The sequence below is a fragment of the Thamnophis elegans genome, chromosome Z, assembly GCF_009769535.1.
Source record: "Thamnophis elegans isolate rThaEle1 chromosome Z, rThaEle1.pri, whole genome shotgun sequence".
Lineage (NCBI taxonomy): Eukaryota > Metazoa > Chordata > Lepidosauria > Squamata > Colubridae > Thamnophis > Thamnophis elegans.
This window is the reverse complement of record NC_045558.1, coordinates 105,513,247-105,529,610: the sequence shown is the minus strand read 5'-3', so window position 1 is coordinate 105,529,610 and position 16,364 is coordinate 105,513,247. Positions and strand designations below refer to the sequence as shown.

The 16,364-nt window shown below is 38.3% G+C and overlaps 1 protein-coding gene across 8 annotated transcripts in view; it reads left to right on the top strand.

Annotated features, from left to right (window-relative positions):
- HDAC5 (histone deacetylase 5) overlaps nt 1–16,364 on the top strand; it is a 160,940-nt gene that overhangs the window by 72,524 nt on the left and 72,052 nt on the right. For all 8 annotated transcript variants that reach the window (XM_032238121.1, XM_032238117.1, XM_032238120.1 and 5 more), the window contains 3 exons: nt 5,706–5,965; nt 13,048–13,192; nt 15,004–15,121. In XM_032238121.1, coding sequence (XP_032094012.1) covers nt 5,706–5,965; nt 13,048–13,192; nt 15,004–15,121 — 523 coding nt within the window. The remainder of the gene's footprint in view (nt 1–5,705; nt 5,966–13,047; nt 13,193–15,003; nt 15,122–16,364) is intronic.

Sequence of the window (16,364 nt, the reverse complement as noted above, 5' to 3'; positions counted from 1 at the left end):
ACCTTTCATTTTGAAGAGGTGAGAAGGCTTCATGTTTTGTGTGGACTTTGGCCAAATGGTCCTTAGTTTGCTTTGACATCCTTGTTACTTTTTGCCATTGGTGGCTTCCCTCCATGTTCAAGCATTATTGTTGTTCAGATGGAGGATGCTGCTGATTTATTTTGCCCTTGTTGCATTTTCATGTCAGAAATAACAGATAAATAGGCATTAAGAGCAGAGGTAGAGGAGGAAGAACAGTAGGTGATAATGTGGTCAGTAGAAATGTGTTCAATATTTTGAATTTGAGTCATTTTGAACTTGAAACGCTTAGTTTCAAATGAAAATAAATTCAGCCACCCCTAAAATGAACGGAACAGTGTATTTTTGCATCCAAAGCAAATGTGCCTCATTCAGAACAGTGTGATTTGAGTACAGAATGGTTCCTTTGGGACCTTAAAAGACACTTAATAGTGCCAGCTTTTGATTCCAGCCCTGCCCTCATTGTCCAAGAAGCTCGGCAATGTTCCTTATTTGGAATTGAGTGTGAGGTGTTGGTGCAGTTGACTCCATGTGAGGGAATTTATTTCCCCTTCTTGCCTGTCAACTGCCACCTTACCAAAAGTTTTGCACTCTTTTAGCAGTAGGACAAAAAGGTGTACAATGTGTACATATGATATGTGTTTGTTTACAAGGGCAAAAGTATTTATGTTTTGCACTCTGTCCTTTTTGGCTCAGCCAACTTGTTTTTGGAAGCATCAGTTATTTTGCATTACATGCCTGTGGAATCTTTGGAGGCTAAGATTACAAATTGTCCTTGACTTGCAATCGTTTGTTTAGCAACTGTTTGAAGCTATAACAAGACTGAAAAAAGTGACTTACAACTGGTTTTCACACTTACAGCATCCTCATGTGATCAAAATTTGGGAACCTGTCATATCTTTATGATGGTTATAGTGTTCTGAACCTTGCCTATTTGTGACCTTCCCAACTGAATTCTTACATGCAAAGTCAATGTGGGAAGCTAGATTCACTTAACAGCCCCTTGATTTGTTTAACAGTTGCACTATTTTGTTTAGCAACCAAGACAAAAAGTTGTAAAATTAGGTGCAACTTACTTAACATAGGCTTGTTTAACAGAAATAATTCTAATCCCATTTGTGGTTGAAAGTTGGGGACTTGCTTATATTTGAATCATTTAAAAACTTTATAAAATATTGTGAAGCAAAAAAATTGGGAAAAACCTTTTGCCTTTTGTTCTCCTTGTGAGCTTCTGGTAGACTGCTGGGTGTATTAGATGCTGGATTTTGATGGCATTTGCAAGACTTTCCTTGAGTTCTTAACCTTAATCTCAACCCTCAACATTCTCTCTCCACAATGCTGTCAGCTAATCAATTAATATATTGCTTTTCAAACTTTGCACTACTAAAATGATAATTACAATTAATGTATCATCAATAACAATACACTATTGATACATAATAATGATTATGTATTATCATAAGAATCTGGAGGACAGCAACTACCTACTGTAGTGTGCATAAGCAAAATGAGGATCAATGCCCAAACCCAATTTGATGTTTTCACTATGCCTGCAAAAATCAGATCAGATTTTAAAAAAACAAATAAATAAATAATTAAATAGTGACATAAACCCTATCTAAAAATGTTGGTCACTATTCTCCCAGGGTCTGGATCCACAATTTGAAAAATCCTTGGATTAATAACCATGATATCCAAGTTAAAGTTGCATGCTTTATTCAATGGCTATAACTACAAGCTATTGACATAGCACTCTTTGTATTGGACAATTTTGTTTATTTACTTGAGAAAAAAATCTAAAACAGCTTGGCTTCAGGTTTATTTGTTTGTCTCATGTACATTAACATTTTACTGCAACTGCCTTGGAAATTTTTAATAAAAACATATTAGTATTTAGTATGTCTCTACTTTTCAAGAATAAAAACTCTGTTTTTCTCTATGCCTTTTAAAACTTTGCAGAACTGTTTGTTCCCAGTTCTATTTTGCTCAACGGACAGGAGTTTCAAGAAGCATTAAAACCTGAGAACAATCAATCAAGAATCTGCAGAGTTCTTCTCCTGCACACACATACCCCTGTCTTCTGTCTTTCTCACCTTTGAGTTAACTATCCTTCTTTCTTCCTCTCCTTGCTTTCTGTGAACAGCTGTTGTTTGGCTTCATCTATATTTAGTTCCTGACTTTCTTGCTGTCTTTTGTGGCCTTTTCTCCCCGGCTCAACCTCTTGCTTATAATTACAACAGAAAACCAGAAAAGGATGGTTGAATGGTTGGAGGATTTGTGTCGAATTTAATTTCTCAGCTACTGATGCTATGTCCATATCTCTCTGTGCAGGATTATTCTAGGCTGCGGTTCTGGTTTAGGATTGTAATGGTGATGCCGAGTTCTATAAGCATACATATACATACATACATACATACATACATACATACATATGCACATACATACCAAAGACATGCACATGTGACTTAATAAAACAGATCGTACTTTTTTTACAACAGCAGTGAAAACAGAGGGTATGTATTTGATGAGTCACCATAGACCTTGTTCATTCACGGTGTGCCAAATTGACTGCAAGTGACTCAGATATGGAAGAGTGGGAACAGTAGCAATAGCAGTGTTACTTTGGAAAGTGCAAAAAGAACCTGCACAAGTAGTGTTAAGTTCTACCCAAGTTGCCAATCTGTGAGAAATCTCTCTCTGCCTCTCTCTCTGTATTGAGGTTTGAAAGCTGTGTCTTCTGCTTGAAAAGACCTTTCAAATGAATTCTAGAAGGGCAAATATCCATTTAATGCTCATTAATGTTGTAAGACTACCAGTCCTCTGGCTCAAAATTATTAGTACATCACAGTGACAATAAATTTTAAAGTAAAGCACATCGTGAGATCTTACTTTGGAAAAGCATCTGATTTCTGCAGCCAACATGCTGAGATCCCACCTAGGTTGGAGACAGATTGACTCCAGATGCAGGTTATTTCATCTTATCCATCATCTGGGGGTTAGATTATATTTCTTTTGCCCCTGTCCAGTAGATTACAGTCATTATTGGCCTATAAACTCATAGCTATTTTTGAAAACTATCCCTTGATGAACCTTGCCATGATATTTCTGTTTTATGTCCATCTGAGACTGGCCTTTTTTCTAAGGAATTCTCTACGCTGATAGAGATACATGTTTTTAATTGCAATTTTGCAATTATGTTTGGGGGTTTAGGAATCCAATGTTTGGATTGCTAGGGATTGACTTTAGCAACCCCTAAGACTTTAAACAAGCTAAGAAAAAAGTAATATCCTTAGAAAGCCTTATACTTTGGAAGAAAAAAGCCAAAGTTTATTTTTAAATAAGTTTTATTCTACAGAGTTCCTACAGACACACAAGTTTAATTAGCTGGGAATTTCCTTCGCTTCTCTTCAAAGCAACCTTCTTAATGTATAAAGATACAGCTCAGTTAACCACACTTTAACCACCACCCCTCTTTTGCTCTCAACTGGTTCTCATTATAGCCTAATCTAAAAGTGTCAGTGTGTGTGACTGTTCAAGATGGCAGTCATGACTGTGTGATTGAAGCCCTGTCGCTTTGTTATATGTGTCGCACATATGTAAAAAAGGACAGAGCTTTGATTGCCTGGGAATAGCTGCCATCTAAATTTCCTCCCTTCCCAAGCCCAATCTGTTGATACATCAGGCTACATATTTGCTGAGATAGTGAGGTAAGATTTTCTTCTGGTGGTGTAGGAGACAGTGCTTGCAAATAACTTCCTTATAAAAATATAACATAAATCTCTACAAGTAAACATAACCAGAAGAAATGAGCAATAGCTGTCTTGCTGCTTTTTGACACATTTTTTTTATTTGTAGAGAGTTTTTCATAAATAGGAAGTTTCAAAATAACAGCTCTTGCTACCATCTTAGTTTGCAGCATATGTGGCCTAGGCCACCAAGGATTTTATTTTACAAGATTTATCTGTGATGAATACTTCTTGTGTCATTTTTCCAGACCTTTGAATCAAGGCCCAAATATGTGTAAAACGGTAACATTGAAAACCAATAATTTGTGTGTCTGCACAGATTCTTAAACAAACCTCCAAACGTTGGTTAGATGAATATCCCTGAAGATGATCCTTATGTCTACTTCTGTACAGTATCATATTTTCACCTACATCTTCATATTGATTTAGGAGGCCTCATCTTGATTTTAGACTTGGAAAACTGAAGATGTGGGAGAATTTGTGGCATTCATGTCTAGGCATCTTAAAATGTTGGTGGATAAAAAAGTCATTACAATGGCAGTGTGTTGGCAAAATATCTTAAAAATAAGTAGTACTAATTGGAAATTGGATCCACTTATGAATAGATTTCTTTGGAATACTCATCCATTCATTCATTGTGATATGGTTCATATGTTAAACCCTCAATAGATGCCAGATGCCTGAGACTGGCATGATATTTACCACCGGCTTGGATTGTAAATCTCTGCAGTGGGCATGGAAGATTCAGAGGCTGCTCCATGTCTTGCAAATGATTTTTAATTATTTTATAATAAATAAACTTTTACTTTGCAATGTAGTTGTCAGTGTTCTTCAAGAGTACTGAAAATAAGTACATTTGAATATTTAGTTTGTCTGCCCATCTTGGTGAAGGGAGGTCAGGAAAAATACAAACTCATTTTAAATATGGTCTTCATTAATATCATGCCCCTATAATGATGACATTGAACTCTTGGCCAGGATTTAAAAGCTGACTGTTATAAACTGAGGAGCAAAACCTAGAGCAAGTATGTTGCTGTGATAGCTAAAAAAATTATAAATTTGTGGTGGGGGTATTAGTTATATGAATATGGTTATATGAAGATATGAAACTCAATCTACTTGTGGCTTTTATTTCCAAGCCTCTTTGCCTTTTTTATGTTGAATTTTTGAATCCACAATTCTGATGTCTGTTCATCCATGTACTTGGAGTTCCTCAGTATAATACTGTAAGCAATCTCACAAGGGCTATTAAAAGGATGAAAAACGTGTAGGCAAGAAATATTTTCTTTTATTATTTAGCAATAGCAGCAAGAATGTTTATTCCTCCCACTTTCTAAATTATAATCTAACCACGGATTCTTAGGTAGTCAAGCAGCACAATCTATACAAAATAAGGGGGTTATCAGCAGGATTAAAGGGGTTTTAATGTTTGCAGAAGTACAACATTTTTGAGAAGAAGAAAAATAAGATTTTCTTTTAATCCTATAAACTAGTAGGGTAGAACTTGGTCACTGAACAGGAAACAATTACTCAGTAGAGGAAAAAGGTGTAAGGGTATTGAATCAATCCTGAGGGGAAAATGGGTAGCTGGCTGAATATCTGAAATATAATATTTTGTTGCAACTCCCATTTGTTATTGTCAGCCACAAGCAAACCCCAAACCCTTTCCCAAGCATCCAGACTGTTAATCAACCTTCCATGACATTGGAGCAACCAATGGCAAGATAGGCTTCATAGATGATCAATCATGTTTATCTACTGATATGCATAAAATTATAATAATATATCCATTAAATTTATTTTTAATGGACAGTTTTATCATGCAGACAGAAGAACTCTACTTGCTGCAAGGCTCTTCTTTAAGGACAGATAAACATGCACATGTAGGCCATGATCTCAGCTATCTTTGTTGCAATCATGAACTCTCTTTCTAATCTCCAGCTATGGACTTGAAGCCGGTTCTTCCCATGGTGATGCAGAGTTCTTGCAACAGCAGCAGCAGCCCAGTGGATTTGCGGATGGATTCCCGGTCCAATGTGCCTACTATGGACCCAACTGCCCGGGAGCAGCAGCTGCAGCAGGAACTACTGGCTCTGAAACAGCAACAGCAATTGCAGAAGCAGCTGCTCTTTGCCGAGTTTCAGAAGCAACATGAGCACCTAACACGGCAGCATGAAGTCCAATTGCAGAAACACCTCAAGGTAATTTGGAGATGAACTCACCAAGCTGTCTCCTTCTGAATCTTACTTTTCTTGTCACACCCAGCCTATTTGAACTGGCAGCAGTTGTCAAGAACCCTAGCCCAGCGGAAATCTTTTCAACAGGATTGTACCAAGAATGGTACGCATACAATAGCTTATATTGTCACAGAGTGACATACACTAATGATACTAGTGCCAGTTGCAACAGCATAGTTTCTTAGAATAAAAATCCATAGTTGAAGCATAGTTTCAGATTTGATGAAACTACATACAAGCAAGATTGATTATTGATAAAACACAGACCTAAGAGGTTTGGGGTTCTGGCTAACATCTCCTCTAACATTATAGTATGTAGCTTCTCCAGTCTTGCGACCTGAGGCTCTCATGATAGCTGTGACCTGAATTACCATTTATCTCCTCTTTCTTCCTTGATCTTGCAACCATTGGCTACCACATCTAGAAAATAGTCAATAGATGACAATTTTAAAAAAAATCAGACAACTACTGTATTTTTCAGAGTATAAGCCCCCCGCAAAAGTAAGTGAACATTTTTGTGCATCTTATACATCGAATGTTTAATCAGGTGGGGGTTTGCCATACCTGGGTGGAGGGGGGACAGAGTTTGTGCAGCAGCGACAAGCAGTAGCAATCCCAGCTGCCTGGGGCAGCTGATTGGCAGTAGTCTGTGAGGCTGATCCAACCACCAATCGGCCAAGAAGGCTCCAGCGTTCCCCAGCTGAAGCAGCAACGCAGAGGTGAGATTCACCCAGTTCAGCCAAACCGCTTGTTAAAGTTGTGTGCAGTTTGGAGAATTGGTTAATCCCACCACTGGCTTGCCTGGGTGTGCTCTACGTCTGGTTGCCCTGTTTGTCAAGCAGTTAGTTGAGGCGCCCTGCCGCAAGTGCACCCTTCCCGGCCTGTGTGGTGGACTGCGTGGAGACATGAAGAAAGACGGGTATGGCTTGGCTTCCAGCACTAGAGAAGGCGAGCAAGGGAAGTGGCTAGGTTGCCACCGCCTTACATTGTGGCACACATTGCGAGACGGGGCTCCTCTTGCCATCCCTTTTTCCCTTTTCCCTGCATTGCTGGGCATGGCATGACTTCTTGCCCCTCATTTATCGCAGCCATCAATGTAATTTGGGGGTGACAGACTGTGTTTTATTAGCATGGGAGGCATGTTAGAGCGTGCCTGTTTGTCTTTGTAAAGATAACATCACTAGATTTTTTTTTTCGGGAGGAAAAGAATCACCAATGTCCTAAAATTCTCAGCTTGCTATTGTTGGTTTAGGTGGGGGAGGAAGAGTACTCAACTCCCATGCTGACTGGCTTCTTCCTGGCAGCTCTTTCTCTGCTTTGGCATCAGCCATCAAAGACAAGGCTTTTGTGGGCAGAAGAGCTGTGCTGCAATGGAGAAATGGGCAACGGAGCAGCTAGCTTGAGAAAAGAAGGCTGCTATCTCCTCTTTCCCTGCTCCTCGTATTTCCCTCCTAATGAGCTAGTGTAGCATGTATTGTATACTGTATACCAGTATATTGTGTATCAATTTATGAACATAGTTTAAGCTACAGTGTTCTCATAACAATAAAGAACACATTACTGACAGTTCTTTCTTGCAGAAAAATACTACTACTCACACTACGTACCAGTACAAGGATGTCAAAGATAAGCATATAAAATTTCTTTTAAACTGGTAGTAGTAAAATATGCTGAGGAACATGAAAACAGAGAAGCAGAGATATATTTTGGACCACCAACTGAAAAAAATGATACAGGTGGATCAGCTACAAAAAGTAAAAGATAAAAGTAAGCACGATTATCATGGGCTTGCTGCAAAGTGGCCATAGTTAGAGATGGACATGAAAAAATGGAGGACACGTCACCGGAACAATGGCTTCACAGTTTTTACAAAATGGTAATATATCCGTGATGGCGAACCTATAGCTGTTTGTTAGGGCACGGGAGGCATTGCCCTGTCAGCTCCAGCACACGCAGACTTCAGACTTCTTTTTCAGCCATTTTTCACCTTCCGGAGGCTTCCCTGAACAGCCGTAAGGACAACCTGGAAGTTCGGGAACAGTGACTTCTGGTTTGTCCGTAGGTCCGTTTTTCACTTTCCAGAGCCTTCAGGAGACTTCCCTGAAGCCTCTGGAGGGCGAAAAACAGACCTATGGACAAACCAGAAGTCAATTCTGGTTGCGTGTACGGCCGTTTTTTGTCCTCCAGAGCCTTCAGGGAAGCCTCCTGAAGCCTCCAGAGGGTGGGGGGGCTGTTTTTGCTCTCCCCAGGTTCCTAGAAAATCTCTGGAGCCTGGGGAGGGCAAAAAATGGGTCCATTGCGGCCAAAAGCGGGTGTTGTTTTTTTGCACACATAGCATTATGGGTGTTGGCATGCCCGTGCACGACCCCCCTGCCCTCCCCCTGCTTTTGGCATGCGATCTGAAAAAGGTTAGCCATTACTGTAATATATGAAGCCAAAAAAATTGCTCTAGAGAAAAGCATTCAGGATTTTACTGGATCACCATCTTGGTGCTTCAGATTTATGAGGTGATATAGCCTTGTTATGCACATCAAAACTAGAATTGCCCAAAAAATACTAAAAGAATATGAATCTAAGATTCTTTCTTTTCATACAATTGTAATAGATGCTAGGAAGAAAAATAATTTTGAAATTGGCCAGATTGTGAATATGGATGAAGTCCTGCTAACCTTGATGTGCCTAATAGGACTGATCTGAAAGGTGCCAAAAGCATAACCGTGAAAACCTCAGGACATGAGAAAACACATTACCAAATTGCCACAGATGTTAATTTTCAAAATGAAAACCTTTCCAAAAGAAGTGATTCCAAAAGGAATTGTTGTGCATGTTCAAGAGAAAGGCTAGATGGATGAAAATGGAATGAGAGTATGGATTGAAAAAATGTAGTCCACACGTCTTGGAGAGCTTCTGAAAAAAACATGCTTTATTAGTGCTCGACCAGTTTAGAGCACATATTAGCAAAACCACAAAGAAGAGATTTAAAGAAGTGAAGACTTGTCTAGCTGTAATTCCTGGGGGGTCTTACCAGCCAATTGCAACCTATTGATGTTTTCATCAACATAATATTTAAAGTCTGTATGCGAGAAGAGTGGAAGGATGGCTGCTGGTAATCGTGATCTGACACCTACTGGATGAATGAAGAGGCCCACTATCATTCAAGTTTGTGAATGGGTTAAAACATGGCATTCAGTGAAGGACGAAATTGTTGCATGGTCATTCAAAAAATGTGGCATTAACAATGTCTTAGATGGAACTGAAGATGATATCATATATGAAGATAGCGAAGAAAGTGATATCAGTGATTGTGGGCAACTGAGCTTCCTAAATTCTGACACTAGCGATGATGAGTTAATTTAATTTAATTTAGTTTAGTTTTACTTTATTGTCACTGCAAATGGTACAGTGAAATTAAATGCCATCTTCAGTGTACATTACAATTATAAAAATAAAAACCCAAACATACATCCTTTACTTTCTATATAATTGAAATTGAAAACCCGATATTGCACTATACCATAGAATTCAATATGGTTACTGCCCTGGGATAGAGGCTGCTTTTCAGCCTGTTTATCCTTGTTTTTATTATCCAGTACCATCTGCCAGATGGTAATAGTTCAAAAAAAGGGTGCCCAGATGAGATGGATCTTTAAGAATGTTTTGAACTTTCTTAAGGCAGTGGGAGCTATAAAGCTCTTCCAAAGAGGGGAGAGGGCAACCAATGATCCTCTGGGCAATGACGTTGACCCTCTGGAGTGCTGTCCTATCTGCCACTGTGCAATTGGGAAAAAAATTAGAAGAGTACTTGAACCTTAAAGTCTTTCCTCATTTATTAATGATAGTGATGATGGTTCTTAATACCGCTGTTGACTTTACATGGTTGAAATATTATTCTGCTATATTTTATTAAATATATTACCACACCATATGGTTCAGAATATTTTTTTTCTTGTTTTCATCCTCTAAACCTAGGTGCATCTTCTAGTCAGATGCATTTTTTAATCTGAAAAATACGGTAATTCTTCACTGCTGTATAATAGTTGTCTAGAATTTGGCAGCCCAACTAAGGTAATCCTATCCGTCCTCCTATTAAATTAATGGCTCTTCTTATACCCTGGCAAAGTACTGAATTCCACAGGTTGCCACCTGATAAAGACAAGGCAGGAAAATATTCTGTTTATCATTAGTTCATGATAGTCTGTATGTTTCTGAGCCTAATTAACAATCTGGACCTATGTGCGCCATGCCAGTGCTTTTCTTCTTTGCTCTTTTCCATTGGTAAATCCTTTCTATAAGTTCCATCTGTTACCCAGACTGTTCCAAGGATCAGGGTTTTTTTTGAGGGGGGTAGGGCATCCATATTTTACAGCTCAAATCAGGGAAGAACTATGTTGGGAATGGGATGAGGTATGTATCAATCATCTTTTTCTAATTTTGGATTGGCAAGTATGGTGGGTTATTTCTGCCTTGTTTTATTGTTTTCCTCATCATCAAAATGCAGAGCTGTTTATGAAGGAGAGACCCCTGAGTTCAAACAAACAAGCTAGAATTTAAAATTCAATGCAGATGAAAACGCTGGTAGAAATAAACCAGCATTCACTTCAGTTACATTTGATTAGCTATTCTGGGTTGGACTAGAAATTCCTTTCCTTTGGGCACTGTTGAATTTATAAGAGACAAGACTCAAAAATTGCATGGATTCTGTAACTTTCTATTTGGAAGTCCTTAGACTGGGGAGAAAAATAGACTGGGCATTTGAACAATGGTTTCTTTTTTTCTAGTCATGATCGAAGACCATTATGTGCAATTTGCAGAATCCAGAGATAATAATTTGTAGTGGTTTGAATTCTGGCATACTCTTTCATCTCCAAGTATGACATTATGTTTCTATTTTAATCAGTCACGTGTGCATCTCCAGACTTTGCTTCAATAGCAATAATTAAAACTACTTGGTGATGTTATTTGATGGTGTTCATGTATTGTATTTTAGTGATCCATATTTTCAAGGACAGGAAGATTCTGTCAGTATGAATCACTCATACCCACTTCATACTTTTAAAAGCACTTTGAGAAACAAACTACCATGTCCCTTATTTTAAGAGCTTACGGCCTAATCAAGCTATTACATACACTGACCTCATTCAGATATAATTGTGAGCTTCAGATTAATACAATGAACCAGGTAAGGCTGAAAATCTTGTATGTCTTTTCAGCTTTCTTCCATTGTGATTATGAAGAAGAAATTATTCCTAGTTTCCAATGAACTTGTGTTTATATTCAAACTAGTATAAAACATTTTCACTATGCTTTATGATTCTGGCTTATTCAGATAAACTGGTGGGTTCATATATTGGACTGAGAAACAATGAGTTACATCATGCTGAACTATAGCCTAATAAGCTACATTATCAGTTGATATGTGTATGAATTGAATACATGAGTTACAACTAACTACAGGCTTGTCAGAAGATGAGAGAATAGATTCATTCAGCAGTAACAATTCAGTATTATATCTGAACATAATGTTGCATCTAACGATCAGGATTTTTTTTATATGAATATTTTTATTGTGTTTTACAAACCATAGTACATATAAATGCTATCAGCCAGTGTTTAAATCAGTATTTTGTAGCTTTTTATCTTAGCTATTATCTCAGAATTCCATTTTTCCACTTTTCATTTACTTATGGATGCCTTTGGATTATTTTTCAACCATATTTGTTTATATATTTATAATATTATATGGCTGCCCATCTTAAGCAATTCTGGGCTACTCACAAGAAGCCAGAAGTCCTGGAATTTGGCGATAGTCTCCCATCTAAGTACTATCCAGATCAGATGTTACTTATAAAGAGGCCAAATATGGCCAGGTGCTTTTATTTCCTAATATCATGCTACATTATATCTTCCGTACAAAAATCCTTTCTTCCTGATTTTGCTAATTTCTTCTGAAGGTATTGGTACAGACAATAGAACTTAGAATGGCAAGTAATCTCCAGGGATGCTGTTTATGTTCATTCCTAATTCCATCACCCTTTTTGCAGCTACTTGTAAAATAAATTATTAAAGTCTGTGAAATAATGTTATTTTATTACCCAATTGAAGTTTCTGGCTTTTAAAGCAATATTTTTAGAATGCTTTTGGTGTGTGTATTAAACCTAAATTTATTTTTGTATGGTTATCATAATACAATTAAATAGTGACAACAGATATCCAGACTAGGAAAGAATAGCTTAGAGTAGTGTTTTTCAACCTTGGCGACTTTAAGTCCTGTGGACTTCAACTCCCAGAATTCCCCAGCCAGCTTCCACAGCACTTCCACAGGACTTAAAGTCGCCAAGGTTAAGAAACACTGGCTTAGAGAATGGAAAGAGGAAGGGCCTGGGCTTTGGCAGAAATACCTTACATGAGCATAAATACACAAATGAAAAATTTACATTGTGGACAGCATAGAGATACAGAGCCCAAGATTGATTTTGTCTAGTAAGAGAGCTAATCACAGAAATAATAGGAAAGAAGCATAATTCTTTTTTTAAAAAAAGATAGTAACAGCTGACAGATCATAAAATAATAGATGATAACAATACAAGAGAGAAACCATAAGCCAATAAGATCAAGAGAAATCTAAATTACTACAAAATGCAAATATAGCTTTGCAAAAGCAATGTAAAAGCAAACATGGATCTCTTGAAGGACATTGCAGAGCACTGGCATTACTATTACTATTTTTGCATAATCTTTTTTTATTTCAAATGCTAGAAAAGCAGGGGGCAAGATCTCAGATGATTAACTGAGTAATAGAAATGTTATAACCTTCCATCACTCAGACGTTTTATAAATTACTGCTAGGGAGAAATTGTTAATGGGCGATGACAATATTAATTTACATTTTCCAGCTTTGATGCTATAATCTGTATTTGAAAAATAGCACACAGTAACCTGCAAATGCATGCTTGGATTTTGTATGTGACATCCATGCACAATGTAAGCTCAAGTACGTACACAATTGCCTTTGGTGGTATTGACCCTCTGCCTATTCCTTTTTGCAGCAACAGCAGGAGATGTTGGCAGCAAAGCGTCAACAAGAACTAGAGCAACAGCGTAAACGAGAACAACAGCGTCAAGAAGAGCTGGAGAAGCAGCGTCTGGAGCAGCAGTTACTCATCTTACGCAACAAGGAGAAAAGCAAAGAAAGTAATAAGTTTTAATTGCATTGCACTGCATTTATTGGAATGATATCCTGTTTATATTTCAAGGACTGGAAGAAGAAACTAGAGAGGAGATAGAGGATTATATTCTCCTATTCCCAAAATACTATATAGAAAAGCATATTTGAAAACAAGCTGCATGGATCTAAACCCACTCAAATAATTAAATTGTCCTCACAAATATATTGGCAATATAAAGATGTAGATAAATAAATGAACTTGGCTTTTAAGCCAAGGTTAGATTTCTTTGTCATGGCACTTCCTTTCGGATCGTAGAGTTTAAATATACTGTGTTTCCCCGAAAATAAGACAGGGTCTTATTTTCTTTTGACCCACAAAATATGGCTTGGGCCTTATTATCAGGGGAGGGCTTATTGTTTTGGGGTTGCCAGATGGTTGTTCCTTTGCGAGCGGGCTCCCAAAGAGCCAGGCACAGCCTCAGGGGTGAAGCAGCCATGAGATTACTATGCTTATGAGCAGCCGCCCGGCAAACTCCCTCTTCAGCCAGGCAGAGCATCATTCACTGACCTAGAGGGTATCCCTAAGGCGCCAAGCCACATGGTGCTCTGCCTGCCCCCCCCCCCCCCAGCTCCTGTGGCTTGGCACATTCGGGATACCCTCTAGGTCAGTGCATGGAGTTCTGTCCAACTGGAGAGGGTGGTTGCATGAACGCCTGTTCTGCCCCCAGCTCGCATGCCTCCCAGGCTTACCATGCCCTGGCCCAGTTCTCCCTGCAGGGCCAGGGCATCACCGCCGCTACCGCACTCCGAGCATAACTTCTTCTCCGGTTTCCAAACTCCGGAACTCAGCTTCCAATTCTTCCAGCAGCGGCCGCTCTAGGAGTGCGCTCTATGGTTGTGGGCCCTATGAAAAAGAGTACAATGGCAGCGGTGCCCTGTCCCTGCAGGGAGAGCTGGGTCAGGGCATGGTGAGGTTGTGAGCTGGGGGCGGAACAGGCGCTCGCGCAACCACCCTCTCCATATATATTTAAATGGAGATTCTTTGCAAATTAATTTTCAGATTTTTCACAAATCTGCAATCTTTGGGAGTTATTTTTTAACAAAGATGAGCAATCATTTTCCCTTTGAAGATTAAATGAGGCAATGTATGGTGAGTTGAGCACCCATGGTTGTACCTGTAGTTAATCTTGCATATACACAGGCACATAAATGCATTTATGTACAGTCATAAAACATATGCAAATTCTTTTTCACTCTGGATGGACAGTTTTACCACTTTTCTCCAGCATGACTAAGCTCTTGACAACTTACAATTATCTGTGTCAACAGCAACATGGGGATGGGCTGAATTGAGAGATCTCAATGGCAAACCTCAAGGGACGTACCCCTGATTTGGGATTGTATAACATGCTTAAAGACAATAAAATTTCAGGCATTTTTGGATGTTATACTGTGTCTGGCTTGGCTCTTCAATATTGTGTTGTAACCTCCACCTCATAATAACTGAATAAAGAATGATTTAAAAAATACAGTAAATGTAACTCTGTGATGGAATTCTTCAGGAATATGTGAAGATGATGTGATAAAAATTCTTGCCAGTGTGCTTAGGAAAAGTGGATTTCCCTCCAGTTTGTAAGCTTGATTGATGCTGGGTTTTAAAAATAGGTTTTTAGCCTGAAATACAAGATAAGAAGAGTAGTGTCCCTGAACACATTTCACTGGCATACTTGTGAGAATTGAAGGTCACATATTTGCATAGCCCCAGGTTAGGGAAGGGAGATAACATCTCAACTTGCCTTTAATGTTTTCTACCAGTGTTTTTCTATAATTTTTAAAGGTGCTATTGCAAGCACTGAAGTGAAGCTGAAACTTCAAGAGTTCCTTCTCAGCAAGTCAAAAGAGCCAACTACAGTGGGTGGCTTGAATCATTCCCTCTCCCAGCATCCCAAATGCTGGTAAGTCTTTCCTTTGTCTCTAGGACAGGGTTTCTCAATCTTGGCAACTTTAAAATGTATGGATTTCAACTCGCAGAATTTCCTAGTCAGCATGCTGGCTACAGAATTCTGGGAGTTGAAATCCATATACCTGAAAGTTGCCAAGATTGAGGAAACCCTGCTCTAGAATTTTCAACTAAGTCTAATTTAGGACAGGCTGTGCATAGAGTTGAGTTTCAGATCTAGAACAAATACTTCAATCACAAACATGGAAGAGCTATACAGCCAGTATGCAACTGATATTTGCTCAGTATATCTGGCAATAGGAAAGAATAGGAATATGTCTTTCATTTTCAAGGACTCAATTTTCTCTAAATTTAACTGTATTTCTTGGGTTCTTCCTTAGCAAATAATTATATTTACATAATTATATTATGGTGGGAGGTAGTTCATTCATTCATCTCGCTCAAAATAGCGTTTTCACAGTTCCCTCACCAGTATGCCAGCTTGTGTGTTTCTTCTGTGTATATATGTATATGTCTGTGCATGCAAAAGCAAATTCTATTTTTGGATAATGAATTGTGGGGGAATTGGAAGCGTGAGACACTTTTTACTTCCTTTTCTGTTCACAACAATAGTACATCTTCATCTAATTTGTATAGCATCTGGTCAAATCCATTTCTCAGCTAAACTAGCAGTTTTACTGGAAATATCACTAAGCCCTTTCCAGTCTTACCCAGTTATGCCTGTACTTATTTTCATGCTTCTACTATCAAGTAGCTTTCAGAATTTTTTCTTTGAATTGCTATTTCATAGAAAAGGCCATAGATTTCAGACTGAATTTGATGTAGTGGTTTAAGCTCTAATGACAAATGGATACTCTATGTTGCTTGATGAAATGGTATTAATATTGATCAAATAACCAGTTAAATTTTGGGCTGAAGATCTGTATTATTATACAAAATCAGTGATCATTCTCCAGCCAAAATGGGAAATGGAAATGGAAAACATAAAGATTACTGTGATCTTCCTTCCAATCTTCCTTTTTACTTCAAATTTAAGAATCATGATACCATTTTCATCTCAAAATGGTAGGGTTAATGAGCATTCTGATATTACAGAACTCTTTCATCAAAGTTGAATCAAAAGGTACCGTATTTTTCAGAATATAAAACTCACCTTTTTTCCTCAAAAAAGAGGCTGAAAATCTGGGTGCATCTTATACACCGAATACAGCATTTTTTGCCTCCCGCAGCCCTGCCCC